We start from the raw sequence: 18,327 nt of genomic DNA, 5'->3' as shown, positions 1-18,327 counted from the left end.
ATTCACCATGACTAATCTGCTCATTAACAGGGTTTTTTTTTTTAAACTTAGGGCTTGTAATGGGAAACAGGACAGGGATAACCATCCCTATAAATCCTAGCTTGTTTCCCTAAGTTTTCCCAGTTTAACTACATGGAAGGACAGTGGATTTTCACCACTGAGCAGTCCCACAAAAGTCATGAACTTGGGGCTAAGAGCTGCAAAAAAATCAGTGTATTCAGCATGTTGGAATTTCTACCACACCTAGGGGACACTGTGCCATTTCTTATGGCTCATGAACCATCTCTTTCTGGGCCCTGTGCTGATTAAATTTATTAAATCCTCACAACTGAAAGCTCTGAGCACTTTAACAGTTAATTAGGTTTACAAGTATAAACAATAGAGCATCATATTTATAAAAAAAAAAACAACAAAACCATTCTCAGCCAGAAAATCAAGCCACAAATCAGCTTTTTTTTCCTTTTTGCTTCATATAAAAAACCTGTTTAAGACAAATTATTTCTGTTTTCTTTGCTGTTCAGACCCTTATGGGCAAGGAACCAACAATTTTTTTTTTTAATGCTGGTGCCTTCCCAGAAATATGAAGGAAAAAATATATTCAAGTGATATCATTACGTCTTACAATGAATTTTTGGCTTTTAGTGCCCAAATCCTTCCTTATTCCATTGACTCTGAAACCATCAGGACTTCTCAAATGGTGTGCAGGGACAGGATATTTATTATCTACCTTAAAAACAATGGGATAAAGCAGCTGGAATTCTCTCAGTGCCAGACAATGCTCCTGCCAGGCTTATTTATTTTATTTTTTAATTTATCCAGAGCCTTCATTGGGAGGCAGCAGATTTTGACATTCCCATCAGCTACAGAGGATGAAGGCAAGGTAAGAACGTGCCAGGAACAGGAAAATTAGAGGATTGCTGGATTTTTTTCACAGGAAAATGTTTGCTTTGAGGGCATAAAGCTCTTGAAGGAAATCCAAGGGAAGCCTGGAAATTTACAACACAACCCTCACTGTGCTGGGACAACTCCTCCTCCCAAAATCCAGCCTTTTATTGGGATGAAATACAACAAAACACCAATGTGGATATAAAAAAAAAATAGAAATTTAAGAGATGGCTGTAATCTTCTGGAATTTCTCTTTTCCCTGCACGAAACGCTGTCCAAAAAACCACAGAACCAACGGATCCAAGAATCCCAGACCGTGGAGGACACCCAGAATTAATAAAGCCCAGGAATCCCCAGGGATCCCAGCACACACTTCAGGCACACGAGCAGAGTTCTGACATCTCTGCTTACGGAGAACGCGGCACAGCTTTGAGACGGGAAAGCCCCAGCAGGAACAACTCCCGTGGCACATTCTGGATGTTCTCCTGATGCAGGCAGGGTGGGGATGCAGTCAGGAGCTGCGGGGGACGCTCCTCACCTGATGCCAGCCACGGGCACCTGCTGCTGCTTGCGGATCTTGTTGAAGAGCTCCATGTACTGCACCATGGTGTCCCCGGGGCTGTAGGTGCTGTCGTGCTTGGAGCCAAACACCGACGGGATGCCGGGAGTGTGGCTGCCCATGAAGCTCTGCATGAACTCCATCAGCAGGTTCCAGCAGTCGTTGGCGATCACACAAGGGCAGTATTCCACCTGGGAACACAGCCCTGCAGGCTTGGAGCTGCTCACAGGGGCAGGATTCCACCGGGGAACACAGCCCTGCAGGCTTGGAGCTGCTCATAGGGGCAGTATTCCACCTGGGAACACAGCCCTGCAGGCCTGGAGCTGCTCACAGGGGCAGAATTCCACCTGGGAACACAGCCCTGCAGGCCTGGAGCTGCTCATAGGGGCGGAATTCCACCTGGGAACACAGCCCTGCAGGCATGGAGGCGGACTTACACCTGGGAACACAGCCCTGCAGGCCTGGAGACACTGTCCAAAAAACCACAGAACCAACAGATCCAAGAATCCCAGACCGTGGAGGACACCCAGAATTAATAAAGCCCAGGAATCCCCAGGGATCCCAGCACACACTTCAGGCACACGAGCAGAGTTCTGACATCTCTGCTTACGGAGAACGCGGCACAGCCTTGAGACGGGAAAGCCCCAGCAGGAACAACTCCCGTGGCACATTCTGGATGTTCTCCTGATGCAGGCAGGGTGGGGATGCAGTCAGGAGCTGCGGGGGACGCTCCTCACCTGATGCCAGCCACGGGCACCTGCTGCTGCTTGCGGATCTTGTTGAAGAGCTCCATGTACTGCACCATGGTGTCCCCGGGGCTGTAGGTGCTGTCGTGCTTGGAGCCGAACACCGACGGGATGCCGGGCGTGTGGCTGCCCATGAAGCTCTGCATGAACTCCATCAGCAGGTTCCAGCAGTCGTTGGCGATCACACAGGGGCAGTATTCCACCTGGGAACACAGCCCTGCAGGCTTGGAGCTGCTCATAGGGGCGGAATTCCACCTGGGAACACAGCCCTGCAGGCTTGGAGCTGCTCATAGGGGCGGAATTCCACCTGGGAACACAGCCCTGCAGCCCTGGAGCTGCTCATAGGGGCGGAATTCTACCTGGGAACACAGCTCTGCAGGCCTGGAGCTGCTCATAGGGGCGGAATTCCACCTGGGAACACAGCCCTGCAGGCTTGGAGCTGCTCATAGGGGCAGAATTCCACCTGGGAACACAGCCCTGCAGGCTTGGAGCTGCTCATAGGGGCGGAATTCTACCTGGGAACACAGCTCTGCAGGCCTGGAGCTGCTCATAGGGGCGGAATTCCACCTGGGAACACAGCCCTGCAGGCATAGGGGCAGTATTCCACTTGGGAACACATCCCCACAGGCTTGGAGCTGGCAGGAATGACAATATTCCACCTGGGAACACAGCCCAGGGCCCTGGAGGTGACAGCAGGGGCAGTATTCCAACTGGGAACACAGCCCTACAGGCTTGGAGCTGCTCATAGGAGCAGAATTCCACTTGGGAACACAGCCCTAGAGGCTTGGAGCTGGCAGGAATGACAGTATTCCACCGGGGAACACATCCCAAACCCCCTGGAGATGACAGCAGGGACAGAATTCCATCTGGGAACACCACCCCACAGCCCTGGAGCTGGCAGTAAGGACAGTATTCCACCTGGGAACACAGCCCAAACCCCCTGGAGGTGGCAGCAGGGCAGAATTCCACCTGAGTATAGATCCCCACAGCCCTGGAGCCTCCCTGCAGGGAAGGCTTTTCATGGAAACATCTCAAAGTATTCGGCATCTAACAAGGATGGGTAAATATAAACAAGACAGGACATGCCGGGAACATGCAAGAGGCTCTTTCCAAAGGGAAGGACAGCAAGCCCCAAATCAGCACAGAATTAGCACTGGAGAGGTTGTTTTATCCCCTTCACCATGCTGATTAACCTGAGGGATGGTATTTAATCAGCTTTTTATCTAGATGGAATTCCTGCAGGGATACCCACTGCAGGGACAGCCCTGGATTAAACCTTGGGAGAGGAGATCCAAACCTGCAGTCCAAGCCTTGCTGCACCAGTGACATGACTGAGACACAGACAGGACAGGGATCATGGAATGGTTTGGGGAAGGGACCTTAAAGCTCATCCAGGGCAGGGACACCTTCCACTGTCCCAGGCTGCTCCAAGTCCCCTGGCCTTGGACGCTTCCAGGGATCTGGGGGCAGCCACAGCTGCTCTGGAACATCTATTCCAGGGCCTTCCCACCCTCCCAGGGAAGAATTTCTTCCCAATATCCCATCTGTCCCTGCCCTCTGGCAGTGTGAAGCCATTCCTATTTCTCCTGGAACTCCAGGCCCTTATAACTAAACCACCTCTCTCCATCTTCCCCGTTGGCTCACTTCAGACACCCTCAATTAGATCACCCCTAAACCTCCCTTCTCCAGCTTCTCCCACAGAATCCCCCTGCCCATCCAGGCATTCCCCACCCTTCCCAAAGGGCTCTCACCTCCACGGAAATGCCCCTGGCGCTGGGGCCCATGGTGACCGTGCCCAGCTTCACCAGGAAGTCGCAGTACTGGTAGCGGGTGCCGCGGCTCTCGATCTTGTTGGCCTTGGCGTTCTGGAAGAAGCCCTTGAGCTTCACCATGAGGGTGTCAAAGTTGGCGTCGGCCACCAGGCAGGGCCCGTTCTCGAAGAGGGCGAAGCAGCTCAGGGGGTACTCGGAGTTGTGCATGACGTACATCAGCTTCCCTGTCTGCCCTGGAATGACAGCGAGGGGGCCGGGCTGGAAAACCAAATTCCTGCCTTAAAGCAGCTCCTCTTGCTGCCTCTCGTCCTCCTTGCTTTAATTCTGGATCTTCACGTGGTTATTATGGTATCCATTCAGGGAAGAGCTTGGATTTTCTTATGGAAAATTATAGGGATAAAACATCAGCACGGCTCGGGGTGAGGTGAAAGGAGAAGCCCAGGAGCACCCACCTCCCACCCACTGCCCGGAGGGAGCTGGGCTCAGCCTCTCCTCCACGTTTCAGCTGCCAAAAAAGCAGGAAAAATCTCTGGAAGATTCCAATGGGTCTGGCCGGGAACAACGGCTCAGCAGAGCCAGAGCTGTGTGGGCTCAGTGGTGAACATCACATCAATGCCTGGAAGGGATGGGGGGAGCCAGGGGAAGAGGGAGAAGGGAAAAGGAAAGGGAAAAAAGGAGGGGAAGAGAGGAAAGGAAAAGGGAAAAGGAGAAAGGGAAGAAGGAATTGCAGAATCATCGACTAAGTTGGAAGAAAGCTTCATGATCAGCCAGTCCAACCCTCACCCAGCACTGCCACTGCAACCCCTAAACCCCATCAGCCAGCACCAGACCCAGGCGCCGCCAGGGAAGGTGGGGAAAGAGAAGGAGAAAACGAGGAAGAGGACGGGAAGGAAAAGGGAAAGAGGAGCCTGGGGAAGGGCTGCCCCGCTGCCCCCGGCCCTGCTGACCCTGCGTGCCGAGGGTGGCCGCGGTGTGATAGGTCTCGCAGTCCACGCCGAACGTCCCCTGCTTGTCCGCGCCCAGCGCCTCCAGCCGCCGCGCCAGCAGCTCCACCGTCTGCTGCACGCTCTTGCCCTCGGCCACCGGCACCTGCGACACGCTGCGACACGGACCGGGGCTCACGGACCCACCGGGGCACCGCCGGCCGCGCCCCCGGGACTGCTCCGCATCCTGCACCCGGAGATTCCCCCCGTGGCCCCGGGGCTGTCCGCGCCGGGAGCCCTCTCGGGTCCGCCCCCCCATTCCAGGAGCCCATTCCCGGTGCCGCCCCCTATTCCAGGAGTCTATCCCGGTGCCTCCCCCCGAACCCCGGAGCCCGTCCCGGAGCCCCCCTCACCCACCAAGTGACCCCCATGGTGCCGCTGCCAGCACCGGAACGGGCGGAGCCGGTGGCACCGGGAAGAGGCGGATCCGCCCCGGAAAAGGCGGGGGCAGATCCCACGTGTCGCTCCCCGGCCCGGAGCCGCTGTCCCCCGGTTCCGCCGCGATGCCCAAGGCCCGGCGGGCGCGGGGCTCCGGCCCGGCCCCGGCGCTGCCCTTGGCCGAGCAGATCCTGCAGGACGCGGCCCCGCGGGTGCGGGCGCGGGAGAAGCGCGGGAGCCCCGGCGGGGCGGAGGAGCCGGGCGGGGATGGCGGCGGCGACGGCTTCGTGGACGCGCGGCTGTCCCGGCGCATCCTGGAGCAGGCGCGGCGGCAGCAGGAGGAGCTGGAGGCCGAGCACGGCCCCGGAGCGCCCGCAGCCCCTCGGCAGCGCAGCGCGGTTCTCGGTGAGGCCCCGGTAGCCCCTGGTAAACCCCGGGACCCCCGAGGGTGCGCGGCCCCGGGCTGAGCCAGCGCCGCTCCCCGCAGGTCCCGGCTCGGACTCGGAGGATGATGAGGAATGGCCCTCGCTGGAGAAGGCGGCGGCGGCCGCGGGACGGAGCGGGGACTACGGCGGGGAGGTGGAGGTGGACCCCGAGGACGAGAAAGCCATCGAGATGTTCATGAACAAGAACCCGCCGCTGAGGTGAGTGCAGCGGGCAGGGGCCGCCTCCCTGCACGGCCCCGGCTCTGCCCTGTCCGGTGTCAGCCCCGTGCGACCCCCGATTCACTGCTTGTCCTGTCTCAGCCCCCGACTCAATCTCTGTCCCGTCTCAGCCCCCAGCTCACCCCCATCCCATGCGATGTGATCCCATCGTGGTATCCCCCTGCGACCCGATTCTCCTCCTGGTCCCGTGTCGGCCGTGCACAGACCCCAGCTCGCCCCCCTCCCTTGTCAGCCCCTGGCTCGCCCCTGTCCCCTGCCAGCCCTCCCGTGTCCCCCACTGCCCCTGTCCCCTGCCAGCCCTCCCGTGTCCCCCACTGACGCTGTCCCTGCCGGTCCAGGCGCACACTGGCCGATATCATCATGGAGAAGATCACGGAGAAGCAGACGGAGGTGGAGACGGCACTCTCGGAGCTCTCGGGCTGCCCCATGCCCCAGCTCGACCCCCGTGTCCTGGAAGTCTACAGGGGTGTCAGGGAGGTGAGGACAGAGCAGCTGAACCTGCAGCCACCACCCTGAGGTGACAACGTGCTCTTGTCCCTGCTGTCACTTCCCCCAGTCATGGCCTGGCCCATGTCCCTGTCATTGAAGGTGCTGTCCAAGTACAGGAGTGGGAAGCTCCCCAAGGCATTCAAAATCATTCCTGCCTTGTCCAACTGGGAGCAGATCCTCTACATCACTGAGCCAGAGGCGTGGACAGCTGCTGCCATGTACCAGGCCACCAGGTAAGGTCACCTCAGGGACCCTCTGGCATGGGATTTTTGGGGTGTTTTTTCCCATAACCAGAGTCAGTTTTACAAAACACCAACCTGCCTATTTGGCCTCCTTTCCTCATCCATCCTTTCATGCTTTGCTGATCCCAGGATATTTTCTTCCAACCTGAAGGAGAGGATGGCCCAGAGATTCTACAACCTGGTGCTGCTGCCGCGGATCCGGGACGACATCGCCGAGTACAAGCGGCTCAACTTCCACCTGTACATGGCTCTGAAGAAGGCTCTGTTCAAGCCAGCAGCCTGGTTCAAGGGTAGGGGTCCTGCAGGGTCTCCTCTGGGGCTTGCCTGGCTACCTGAGGGGCTGGTGCAAGGATGGGGATTTCTAGGGGGAAGGGGCTGAACCGCAGGGTTCTGCATGTGGATGGAGGTGGTCGGTGCCCGACTGTCCCCATTCCCCCCATTCCCAGGGATCCTCATTCCACTCTGTGAGTCGGGCACCTGCACGCTCAGGGAGGCCATCATCATCGGCAGCATCCTCACCAAGTGCTCCATCCCTGTCCTGCACTCCAGGTGAGGCCCTAAAGGGCTGGGGGGGAAGAGCTTCTCCTCCAGGGACCCTGGGAAGTGCCTTGGATCCACCCCTCAGCCTCTCCATCCCTTCAGAGGTGGTGAGGGGTCACTCAGCTCCCTCTGGGGTTGAGATTCAAGGCTCAGCTTTGTGCCTGAGTGCTCCAGGGTCCAGTCCAGTTCCCCCTGACCTCTATGGTCTCTCCCTGGTCATTGTGGCTCCAGCCTGGTCCCCCCATGCCCATTCTTCAGTCCCCATGGCTCCAGTCCCCCTGGCCCTTGTGGTCCCTGAGCTCCATACTCCATCCCCATGGCTTTGGCTCTGCCTCTTCCTTGGTCCCTGTGGCTTCTGCCTGGTCCCCCCTGACCCCTGTGGTCCCTCATCTGTCCCCTGACCCCTCACCCCCTCCTGTGTCCCTGTGACTCTGTCCTTGACTCTAAACCCCTCCTTGGTCCCCATGGCTCCATCCCCTGACCCCTCACCTCTTCCGTATCCCCATGTCCCTGTCCTCTGACCCCTCACCTCTCCTGTGTTCCTGTCCCCTGACCTCTCCCATGTCCCGTCCTCTGAGCTGTCCCTGTCCCTGACCTTTCCCATGTCCCTGTCCCCTGAGCTGTCCCTGTCCCCTGACTTCTGCTATGTCCTTGCCCCTGAGCCGTCCCTGTCCCCTGACCTCTGCCATGTCCCTGTCCCCTGTCCCTTACCCTGAGCTGTCCCCGTCCCTCACCTCTCCCTGTCCCTTACCCTGAGCTGTCCCTGTCCCCTGAGCTGTCTGTGTCCCCTGTCCCCTGACCTCTGCCATGTCCCTGTCCCCTGAGCTGTCCCTGTCCCCTGTCCCTTACCCTGGGCTGTCCCCGTCCCCGCAGCGCGGCGCTGCTGAAGCTGGCCGAGATGCAGTACAGCGGTGCCAACAGCATCTTCCTGCGCCTGCTCATCGACAAGAAGTACGCGCTGCCCTTCCGCGTGCTCGACGCCCTGGTCTTCCACTTCCTGGCCTTCCGCTCGGAGCAGCGGCTCCTGCCCGTGCTGTGGCACCAGAGCCTGCTGGCCCTGGCGCAGCGCTACAAGGAGGACCTGTCCTCGGAGCAGAAGGAGGCCCTGCTGGAGCTGCTCAAGTTCCACAGCCACCCCCAGATCTCGCCCGAGATCCGCCGGGAGCTGATGAACTCCGGGACGAGGGACGTGGAAGGGGAGCAGCCGGTGGCCATGGAGTGAGCAGGGAAGGGCTGGAGCCTGGGGTGCTGCTGGGAGCTGGATCAGAGCATCTTTTCTGGAGCCTGGATCAGAGCATCCCTCCTGGATCAGAGCATCTCATCTGGATCAGAGCATCCCTCCTGGATCCTCCATCAGAGCATCCCTCCTGGATCCTGGATCAGAGCATCTTTCCTGGATCCTGCTGCTCAGAGTGGTCACTGGGGACAGGCTGTGCCCACAGAGCTGGACTGAGCTCTGTGCTGCTGTCACTGCCACCCAGGAGCCCAGTGCCACCAGCACGGGGACACTTTGGCTTGTTCCTGTACTTGGAAATAAAACCAGAGCTGTGTCACTGAGTCAGGGCTGGCTCTGCCCTGCGTGCTCCCAGTCCGTCCCTGTCCCCACCAGCTTCTGGAGCTCCTTGCCCAGGGATTTCCCACACAAAGCCTCTCAGGGTTTACTCCTGAAGCCACAGGGCCACCATCCTCACCTGGCCATGATGCCACCTGCCTGGCTGCTCCTGGCACTGTGCCCGAGTGCCACCTCTGCTGGAAAACCCAGGGGGGGCTTTTGCGCCAGGCTGCACTTCCTGGGACCTGCTGCCACTGCCACTGCCAGGTCTGTGCCCTGCAGCTCTGGGCCACGGAGAGGAGCCCCTGCTGCACGCTGAGCTGTGCCAAGGGCAGCTGCCCCCTGCTGTCACCTCCTGTGGCAGGAGCTGGGTCCCCACACCCCCCAGCCTTTTCTGTGACTTCCTGATTTTATCTTAAAGAAGCCAGAGGCTGATGAGCACAGGAGGGAGCCTGGGCTGGCACAGAGTGCCTGGCACTCTCCTGCCACCACCTGAGCTGCTCCAGTGCCCGTCACGCTCCAGCCTGCTGCCCCTGCTCCAGGGCCACCTCACCTGCAGGAAGGGTTTTGGCTCCACCACCATCCCTGAGCTGCCCCCAGTGTCCCTCAGGGTCCTGCCTGCCCTCTCCCCATTCCATCCTAGGAAAAGCAAGGCTGGAGCTCCCAAGGGATCCCCAGAACCAGGGAGAGATCCAAGAAAGGCGCAGGGAAACCCTCGAGCCGCTGGGGTTTTTGTTTTTTTTTTTTTGTTTAAAATATTTTATTGCAACGTCACAGGGTTCTCTGGATCTCCCAGCAGCGGGACTCGTGCAAGTGAACACCAAACCAGTTTACTCTTAAATTAAAAATTCACTTTTTTATATATATATTTATATATATGTAAAAAAAAAGAAAACAAAACAACCAAACACACTTCCTTTTGCACAGGCAGGCTCTGTCCCAGCCCTCCTGCTCGCAGGAGGCAGCGGCTCCGTGGGTTTCCGGACCAGGCAGGCTCAGGGAGGAGCAGCAGCCCCACCTTTTTCCGCCGGATTTTTGTGGGGCTGGTGGCATCCAAAAGGAAGATTTCTACCTCCTTTTCCACATCCCCCACGGGAGGACAACAGCCACATGTCCAGAGGGCCCCAGGCAGCAGCAGCAGCAGCGTCTGCCTCCCCTCCCTGTGTACTCTCTGCCTTCTCCTGGTTAATTCCATCTGGTTTTCTCATAGAAAAGCAGCATTATTTTTTTTTTCCTTTTTTTTTTTTTTCTTCTGTTTTACAACAATTTTTATAAAAAACTAACAGGATCAACAACAACGATACAAAAATGCAGTAATTGCTTTTCCAACTCGAGTGCGCAGCAAAGTTTTCCACCCTCTCAGGAGGCAGCTCAGATCCACGTGGGTGAACACAGCCCCCTCCTGAGCGTGATCCGAAATCCCTGCCTTGGAAGAGTGGAGATGCATCCCAGACTATAGCAGCACATTCAAAGGTTTTCCTTAAATCCTAGTCTGATGCCTAAGCTACCAAAGGGCCCAGCAGCCTCCGAGGGGAGTCTCCCACTGCCCAGGGAGCCGGGGAAGGGGCGAAGGGGGAAGGCACTTTTTTGGGAAGGAGAGGAAAGCGGCACCCAGGCCCCACCCCGAGGAATGCCAGCTCTCCTCCCTCCCCTTTCCCAGCAGTGAACAATAAATTAAGCAGCCGAGGGGACCCTGAACTCCTCCCAAGGCACGGACGGGGAGCGCGTCCCCAAAGTCCCACATCCAACAGCAAAAACAAACGAGCCCCACGGGTCCTCTCCAAGCAGAAGCAGCTGCACGACTCCCCCCGGAGCTGTGGGAATGTGGCACGAAGCAATCAGGACCCAGGGGCCACCAAGCAGCTGCTCCACGAGCCCCGTGGCCCCGCAGGAAGAAGCTGGGGGTGGCGAGGATTCGGGTCCTGCAGGGCTGGCTCTCCGTGAATTTTGTCCCTCACGGGGCTGGAAGTGGCCCAGAAGAGCCAGGAAACACCAACACAGAAACAATTCCAACTTCATCCAGGCTCCTGCTCCCCGTGCCCTGGCACCACCTGGCTCACCCCCCTGGCCACCTGCAGCAGCTCCGAGCGCGGATCCCGCTCCACGTTCCCGGCCTGGGAGGGACCCCTCGGAGGTGCTGGGGGGGCAGGGGGGGTGCAGCGAGCTGGGGGTGTCCAGGGAGGGGCTGGAGCTCTGGGCAAGGGCAGTTGGTCACAGGTTGATGTCGGTGACGTCCGTGGGGGTGCTGGTGGGTTGGCTGCCCCCGTAGGGCGCCGCCTTGGCGCTGAATTCCTGCTGGGATTGGGATGCCTGCTTCAGGCTCTCGGCTAAGGCCGCCTCAATCTGCTCCTGACAGGCCTTCAGGCAGTCCTGGGACAGGGAAACACACAGGAGCCATCAGATCCTGCTCCTCCTCCTCCTCCTTTAGGAACAGCTCAGAGCAGCAGCTGGGCTGCACCGAGCGTCTGAGCAGCAGGGAAAGGGAGATGCTCTCCATCAGCTTGTCCCTCCCCAGGCAAAGCCCCACACGCTGGCTGTCCTCCCCCCACCTCCCTGCTGACCCCGTTCTGCAGGAATGTTGTGTCCAGCAGAGCTTCCCAAAGTCCTGGAGCCAGGGTGTGGCTTCAGCTGGGTGACAAGAGCAGGCCAAACTTCTCAGATCAGAAAAATATGGCTGTCCTTGGAATAGGGATCCCCCTCCAGCTCCCCAGGCCCTCCAGCCCAGCTTTCCCAGAGCTCTGTGCAGCAGAGCTGGGCACAGGAATTCTGCTGGGTGCCCCTGAGGCAGCAGGACCCTCCCTGACCCCAAACCCACCCTACACCACCTCCCATCCACGCTGGGAGAACCACGCTGTGGCTACCGAGCTCCTCACAAGGTTTTCACCCTCCTGTCCCCTCTGTGACACCCCCAGGGGACCCAGAGCTGGGGGACACGCACAGGAAGGGGCCAACAGCAGCAGCACTTGCCAGAAATGCAAACCCTGCTCTGGTTTTTCCCCCACGAGCTGTAAGCAGGAGGAAACTCCCACTCGGACACCCCGGGGCCACAGCCCAGCCTGGTGACAGTTTGCACCTCACGGGACATTGTCACACCCCGAAATCTCTTACCAGGAATCCGCCAGCAGTTCTTAGAAACCGACAGAGGATGTGGCGAGCGAAAATAGCAACGCCCAGCTCCCCTTGCCCAGCTCCCCTTCCCTGGCTTCCCGTCAGTGCAGCCTCCTCCTGCCCCAGCCCCGAGCACCAGGGGCACCTGGGCAGGGGCTGTGCATCCCTACAGACACCTGGGCAGGGGCTGTGCATCCCCAGGGCACCTGGGCAGGGGCTGTGCATCCCTACAGACACCTGGGCAGGGGCTGTGCATCCCCAGGGGCACCTGGGCAGGGGCTGTGCATCCCCACAGACACCTGGGCAGGGGCTGTGCATCCCCAGGGGCACCTGGCTGTGGGGTCACCTCAGACTATCACCATCCCCAGCTGTCCATCCCCATGGCCAGTCCATCCCTGGGCTCTCTATCACCATCCCCAGCTGTCCAGCACATCCCTGGGCTGACCATCCCAGCACATCCCAGGCTCTCCATCTCCACCACCAGTCCATCCCCATGACCAGTCCATCCCAGTGGCCACTCCATCCCTGGGCTCTCCATCTCCACACCCACTCCATCCCAGGCTCTCCCTCACCATGGCCAGTCCATCCCAGGCTCTCCCTCACCATGGCCAGTCCATCCCAGGCTCTCCCTCACCATGGCCAGTCCATCCCAGGCTCTCCCTCACCATGACCACTCCATCCCAGGCTCTCCATCCCCATGGCCCTCCCAGCTCCCCACTGGCACTTCTGGGTGCCAAGGCCAGCCTGGTCACACCCAGCCGGGCTCCACAGAGCTGGCCCAGCCCTGCAGCACCATCCCTGCATTCCCAGCTGCAGGAAGGGGATGGCTCCTCCAGAGGGGAAACTGAGTCACAGCCTGGGGCCACGCTCGGGGAGAAGCAGCAGCACCACAGGTGGGGGAGGCTGAGCCCAGGTGCTCTCCCAGGAACCCAAAATTCTGTGTTCACGTCCCAGGAGGAGCTGCCGTGGTCCTGCCAGGGCTGGAGCTGTTTGTGAGGCACCCCACACCTGGGCAGGGGACACAGCAGATGCTGGGGAGGGACAGGAGGGGACAGGAGGGTGCAGGGCTCCATTTCAGCTCCACAGAGCCCTCCCTGCTTCCCACCTGTTCCTGCACAGCCCCGACCTCCCAGAGCAGGTGGCTGCACTGATTCTCTCTTCAAAAAGGCCCCAGAGAACAAAAAAATTCCATCTGCACAATCAGAGCAGGAGCCTCCCACCCCCACCCTGCCCCAGGTCCTGGCAGGGGACTGTAACTGACCTGGGCAGGGAGGAGATCAAAGGGGACAGGAAAAGCTCCTGACTGGAGCCCCCCAGGATCCCTGTCCCCGCTCCAAGGGCACTGAGGGGCTGGAGAACGCCCCCATCCTGATGTCCCCAAAGCTGGAAGGTTTCATGTCCCAGCCCCCCCTTTCCCACGTGCAACCGGACCCTGAGGGGAGCAGATGCCGAGCCTGACGTGTCCCTGTCCCCAGCCCAGCCCGAGAACCCGATCCTGCCAACACCTGCCCGGGCAGGGAACAGATCCTGCCCTTTGTGTGGCATTTCAAAGGCTCTGAGCCCACCCTGCCCTGCCCAGGCTGTGTTTGGGATCATCCCACAGCCCTTGGTTCTCCTCAAACCGGGGCAGCACCGTTTGAACAGCACAATTCCAGAATCCCAGAGCAGCTGGGGCTGGAAGGGCCCTCTGGAGCTCATCCCTGCATCCCAGGCTGACCATCACCATGGCCAGACCATCTCAGGCTGACCATCACCATGGCCAGACCATCCCAGGCTGACCATCACCATGAGTAATCCACCCCAGGCTGACCATCACCATGACCAGTCCATCCCAGGCTGACCATCACCACATCCAGACCATCCCAGTCTCTCTCTCTCACCATGACCAGTCCATCCCAGGCTGACCATCACCATGGCCAGTCCATCCCAGGCAGACCATCACCACATCCAGACCATCCCAGTCTCTCTCTCTCACCATGACCAGTCCATCCCAGGCTGACCATCACCATGGCAAATCATCCCAGGCTGACCATCACTATGGCCAGACCATCCCAGGCTGACCATCACCATGAGCAATCCATCCCAGGCTGACCATCACCATGGGAACAGATCCTGCCCTTTGTGTGGCATTTCAAAGGCTCTGAGCCCACCCTGCCCTGCCCAGGCTGTGTTTGGGATCATCCCACAGCCCTTGGTTCTCCTCAAACCGGGGCAGCACCGTTTGAACAGCACAATTCCAGAATCCCAGAGCAGCTGGGGCTGGAAGGGCCCTCTGGAGCTCATCCCTGCATCCCAGGCTGACGATCACCATGGCCAGACCATCTCAGGCTGACCATCACCATGGCCAGACCATCCCAGGCTGACCATCACCATGAGTAATCCACCCCAGGCTGACCATCACCATGGCCAGACCATCCCAGGCTGACCATCCCTCTGGCCAGTCCATCCCTGAGCTCTCCCTCACCATGACCAGTCCATCCCAGTGTCTCCACCACCATGACCAGTCCATCCCAGTCTCTCCCTCACCACAGCCAGACCATCCCAGGCTGACCATCCCTCTGGCCAGTCCATCCCTGAGCTCTCCCTCACCATGACCAGTCCATCCCAGTCTCTCTCCCTCACCATGACCAGTCCATCCCAGTGTCTCCATCACCATGACCAGTCCATCCCAGTGTCTCCATCACCATGACCAGTCCATCCCAGTGTCTCCACCACCATGACCAGTCCATCCCAGTGTCTCCATCACCATAACCAGTCCATCCCAGTGTCTCCATCACCATAACCAGTCCATCCCTCTCTCTCCCTCACCATGACCAGTCCATCCCAGTCTCTCTCCCTCACCATGACCAGTCCATCCCAGTCTCTCTCCCTCACCATGACCAGTCCATCCCAGTCTCCCCCTCACCATGACCAGTCCCTCCCTCACCACGGCCACCAGGAGCAGGTGACACAGGTGACCCATCCAGCCGGATCTGGAACACCTCCAGCAGCACAGCCCCCCGCCCTGCCCTGGCAGCTGTCCCCCCCGATGTCCCCGAGGAGCAGCAGGCTCCCAGCAGCCGTGCCAGCCCCGGTGCCCACTCACCACCTCGGTGCCCGTGGTCCCTGCCAGCAGCTCGGTGACGGCCTCGCCGCCCAGGCCACTCCCGGCCAGGCCCAGCCCGTGGATGGCGGCGCCGATGCTGCCGGTGGCGATCATGGACGGGGGGTACATCACGAACGTGCAGTCTGCACGGGGACAGCGGTTAGCGGGGCTGCGGGCGGCTTTGGGGTCAGGGTCTGGGGTTGGGGTCAGCTTTGGGGGTCGGGGATCAGGTTTGGGGTCAGGGTTGGGTTTGGGTCGGGGTTTGCGGATGGGTTTGGGGTTTGGGTTTGGGATTGGGTTTGGGGTCAGGTTTGGGGGTCGGGGATCGAGTTTGGGGTCAGGGTCGGGTTTGGGTCAGGATTTGCGGATAGGTTTGGGGTCAGGTTTGCAGTCAGGGTTTGAAGTTTAGGGTCAGGGTTTGGGGTCGGGGTTTAAAGTTTGGGGTCAGGGTTTGGGGTCTGGATCAGGGTTTGGGGCTGGGGTTTACAGTCGGGTTTGGGTCAGGGCTTGGGGTCGGGCTCTGGGATCAGGTTTGGGGTCAGGGTCGGGTTTGGATTGGGGTTTGCGGATGGGTTTGGGGTCGGGGTCGGGGTTGGGTTTGGGGTCGGGTTTTGGGCTGGGGTCAGGTTTGGGTCAGGGTTTGGGGTCAGGGACTTGGTCTGGGGTCAGGTTTGGGGTCAGGGTCTCAGTCTGGGGTCGGGGTTTGGATTCGGGGTCGGGGTTTGCCCTGCACGGAGGGGTCTGTGCAGCGTGGGGTGGAGGAGCATGGAAGGGCTGAGCAGCAGGCCAGGCCTTCAGGAGCAGTTTTGGGATGAGAGGCTGAGAAAAGCTGGGACTGAGCCCTCTACATGTAGAGACTAATTTGTATTTTACTACAAATAACTTCATGATTAAATGATCTCTTCATTTTTGATTACTCTGAATGTCCTCTTGTGATGGGCTTTTTTAGAGTTCAATCATGATTTAGATTTATTAGCCACACTTTTTGAAAAGGGGCATTAACCGTCAACAGCAAATTCTTAATATTGAACTTAATTTTTAAAGTTGCATTAACTGTGAACAGCAAATTCTTAATATTCAACTTAATTTTTTAAAATTCCAACATTAAATATTATTGGCCAGTAAACCCCTCTCTTTTTTTCTCTCATAACTAACAGACTACACACAGACCAGGAAGAGGACTGCAATTCCAAATAACAAACAAGGTATTGTAGAAAACTGTCATTTTCTTCCTATCTGATCTTTAAGGACTTTCTTAAGGTCACCAGACAGAAGAAAACGGAATTGATAATTCCATTTCTTGGCTCAATTACAAATAAATAATAGTAATACTAATAACAGCGATACTAATAAATAATAATACGAATAATAGTAATACTAATAAAAATAGTAATACTAATAATAGTAATACTAATTAATAATAGTAATTCTAATAATAGCAATACTAATAATAATACTAATAACAGCAATACTAATAAATAATAATACTAGTAATAGCAATACTAATAAAAATAGTAATAGTAATACTAATAAAAATAGTAATACTAATAAAAATGGTAATACTAATAAATAATAGTAATACTAATAATAGCAATACTAATAAATAATAGTAATACTAATAATAGCAATACTAATAAACAATAGTAATGCTAATAAATAGGACAGAATCAATAAATAAACGATGAATCCTGATCCAGCAGGACTCCCAGCGTTGGGGACTCACCCTCCCACCCGCGCAGCCAGCGGCCGGCACGCAGCCCTGCTCTCCGGGCATCCAAGAGCCCCCCCGAGCATCGTCCCCCCCTGAACCTCGCAAGGAAGCTCCCAAAAAAGGCGGGGAGCCGTGCCAGGCGTGCCAGGCGTGCCAGCAGCCCTGCCCTGCACCCACCTGTGGCACAGAGCGCGATGAAGGTCTGCGCGTGTTTCTGCACCAGCTCCACCTTGTCCCGGGGCAGCGGCAGCCGGTGCAGGATGTGCGGCAGGAAATCGTTGGCGATCACCGACACCAGGTCCCACTTGAGCTTCTCCAGCACCAGCAGCTCCCAGTGCTGCGCAGGGGGAGAGCCGGGGCAGGAGTTAGGGGGTGCCTCGGGGCCGGGCAGGGCACAGGGGGTGTCCCTGCGCTGTCCCCGCGCTGTCCCCGTGGCACAGTTCCAGCTCTGGGCTGCTCAGAGTTGGGAGCAGGAAGGAAAAATGTGAATTCTTCTTTGCAGGGATCAGCCCTGGATATTCCTCGCTTTGCAAAGGGATGGGAGAGCCCGGGGAGGGGAAAGCAGAGCAGGGACAGAGGGAAAGGCAGAGAGGGAAAAGCCAGAGCAGGGACAGAGGGAAAAAACAGAGTAGGGACAGAGGGAAAGGGAGAGCAGGGATAGAGGGAAAGGCAGAGCAAGGAACAGCAGGGACAGAGGGAAAAACCAGAGCAGGGACAGAGGGAAAGGCAGAGCAGCAACAGAGGGAAATCCACAGCAGGGACAGAGGGAAAAGCAGAGCAGGGACAGATGGGAAAGCAAGAGCAGGGATAGAGGGAAAGGCAGAGGAGGGACAGAGGGAAAGGCCCCCAGGGACACCATTCCCAATCCCTTCCCCACTCCCCAGGGGACAGGCTGATGTCCAGGCTCCCAGGACAATCCAGCCCAGGTGACAGAGCTGCCTGTGGGGGCTGTGACTGCCCCACAAACCCCAGGGCACCAGGGAGTTCTCAGCATTTTTTTTTTGGCAGAAAATTCCCCTTTTCTCCACCAAGAAAGCCCCCAGGTGTGCTGGGAGCATCCCCAGCACGGATCTGCCACCCCAACACCCTCGGGGGGTCCCCAGCACCTCCCTCCCAGCCTGGGCTGCCCCCCCAGAGCCCAGCAGGGATTCCTGGGCTCTCCAGGCTGGCAGCAGATGGTGGAAGCTTGGGAGCCCCCTTCAACCTCCTGAGCCCCTCCTGGCTCTGCCAGGGACAGGGACAGGGACAATCCTTGGCAGAGCCACCCCCAGCAGCTCCCGGGCTCAGGGGGTGCCAAGGTGAACACAAGGAGAGCCCCAGCTGGAAATTTGGGATCCCTGCCCTCAAAATCCCAGCTCTGGCAAGGCTGGAGCAGCAGCTGAGCCCAACTGGGGGCCACACACGAGGAGGGCTGGCTGGGCTGTCACTGCTGTCACCCCCGGGGGTGGCACGGAGGATCCTGTCCCAGCCCTCCCTGCAGCCCCAGCTCCCATATCCCAGCCAGGAGGATTTTCCAGCCCCTTTCCCCCTCCCTCGGTGGGTCTGGGTTGGGCTGGGGGCTCTGGAAGGCCTGAGGGTCCCCAGGCCCCTCCTGCCCTGGAGCAGGGGACAG

At 58.3% G+C, this 18,327-nt stretch overlaps 3 protein-coding genes across 6 annotated transcripts in view; 1 reads left to right on the top strand and 2 right to left on the bottom strand.

The window, feature by feature from the left end:
• Window positions 1-329: 329 nt before the first annotated feature.
• Window positions 330-5,377, bottom strand: MED20 (mediator complex subunit 20). 4 transcript variants are annotated; one of them, XM_041468275.1, is made up of 6 exons: window positions 5,303-5,377; window positions 4,910-5,061; window positions 3,942-4,195; window positions 2,706-2,717; window positions 1,750-1,791; window positions 330-1,656 (listed from the first exon to the last, which is right to left on the bottom strand). In XM_041468275.1, the coding sequence occupies exons 1-6, from the start codon at window positions 5,314-5,316 to the stop codon at window positions 1,420-1,422; spliced, it is 711 nt and encodes a 236-aa protein (XP_041324209.1). In that variant the 5' UTR covers window positions 5,317-5,377; the 3' UTR covers window positions 330-1,419. The 4 variants fall into 4 exon arrangements, with proteins under 4 accessions (XP_041324209.1, XP_041324207.1, XP_041324208.1 ...); XM_041468274.1 differs by lacking the exons at window positions 330-1,656; window positions 1,750-1,791; window positions 2,706-2,717 and adding an exon at window positions 1,918-2,393 and having other exon boundaries at window positions 5,303-5,370; XM_041468273.1 differs by lacking the exons at window positions 1,750-1,791; window positions 2,706-2,717; window positions 5,303-5,377 and having other exon boundaries at window positions 330-1,635; window positions 4,910-5,239.
• A 1-nt stretch (window position 5,378) lies between these two features.
• BYSL (bystin like) lies at window positions 5,379-8,816 on the top strand. Its single transcript, XM_041468271.1, has 7 exons — window positions 5,379-5,728; window positions 5,811-5,967; window positions 6,327-6,465; window positions 6,577-6,710; window positions 6,849-7,009; window positions 7,166-7,268; window positions 8,133-8,816. Exons 1-7 carry the CDS (start codon window positions 5,449-5,451, stop codon window positions 8,479-8,481), a joined length of 1,323 nt encoding a protein of 440 aa, XP_041324205.1. The 5' UTR covers window positions 5,379-5,448; the 3' UTR covers window positions 8,482-8,816.
• Window positions 8,817-9,647: 831 nt separating this feature from the next.
• CCND3 (cyclin D3) overlaps window positions 9,648-18,327 on the bottom strand; it is a 15,865-nt gene continuing 7,185 nt past the window's right edge. Inside the window, exons 3-5 of the mRNA XM_041468280.1 lie at window positions 16,893-17,052; window positions 15,005-15,147; window positions 9,648-11,181 (exon numbers count right to left, since the gene is read on the bottom strand). Of these exons, the coding sequence (XP_041324214.1) occupies window positions 11,023-11,181; window positions 15,005-15,147; window positions 16,893-17,052 (462 nt within the window). The 3' untranslated portion in view covers window positions 9,648-11,022. The remainder of the gene's footprint in view (window positions 11,182-15,004; window positions 15,148-16,892; window positions 17,053-18,327) is intronic.

The sequence above is a fragment of the Pyrgilauda ruficollis genome, unplaced genomic scaffold (assembly GCF_017590135.1).
Source record: "Pyrgilauda ruficollis isolate IOZ18807 unplaced genomic scaffold, ASM1759013v1 scaffold216, whole genome shotgun sequence".
NCBI lineage: Eukaryota > Metazoa > Chordata > Aves > Passeriformes > Passeridae > Pyrgilauda > Pyrgilauda ruficollis.
Note: the sequence above shows the minus strand (reverse complement) of the source record. Positions and strands in the feature narration are given on the sequence as shown.

What these genes read in the sequence shown, in the direction of transcription:
- MED20 (XM_041468273.1), bottom strand. Translation starts at nt 5,204, where the DNA reads ATGGGGGGGCGGACCCGAGAGGGCTCCCGGCGCGGACAGCCCCGGGGC. An exon ending in GGCCACCCTCGGCACGCAGG is followed by an intron (nt 4,196 to 4,909) that starts GTCAGCAGGGCC and finishes CTGTCATTCCAG; the next exon opens with GGCAGACAGGGAAGCTGATG. An exon ending in CCAGGGGCATTTCCGTGGAG is followed by an intron (nt 1,636 to 3,941) that starts GTGAGAGCCCTT and finishes CTGTGTTCCCAG; the next exon opens with GTGGAATACTGCCCTTGTGT.
- BYSL (XM_041468271.1), top strand. Translation starts at nt 5,449, where the DNA reads ATGCCCAAGGCCCGGCGGGCGCGGGGCTCCGGCCCGGCCCCGGCGCTG. An exon ending in GCAGCGCAGCGCGGTTCTCG is followed by an intron (nt 5,729 to 5,810) that starts GTGAGGCCCCGG and finishes CGCTCCCCGCAG; the next exon opens with GTCCCGGCTCGGACTCGGAG. An exon ending in GCCAGCAGCCTGGTTCAAGG is followed by an intron (nt 7,010 to 7,165) that starts GTAGGGGTCCTG and finishes CCCCATTCCCAG; the next exon opens with GGATCCTCATTCCACTCTGT.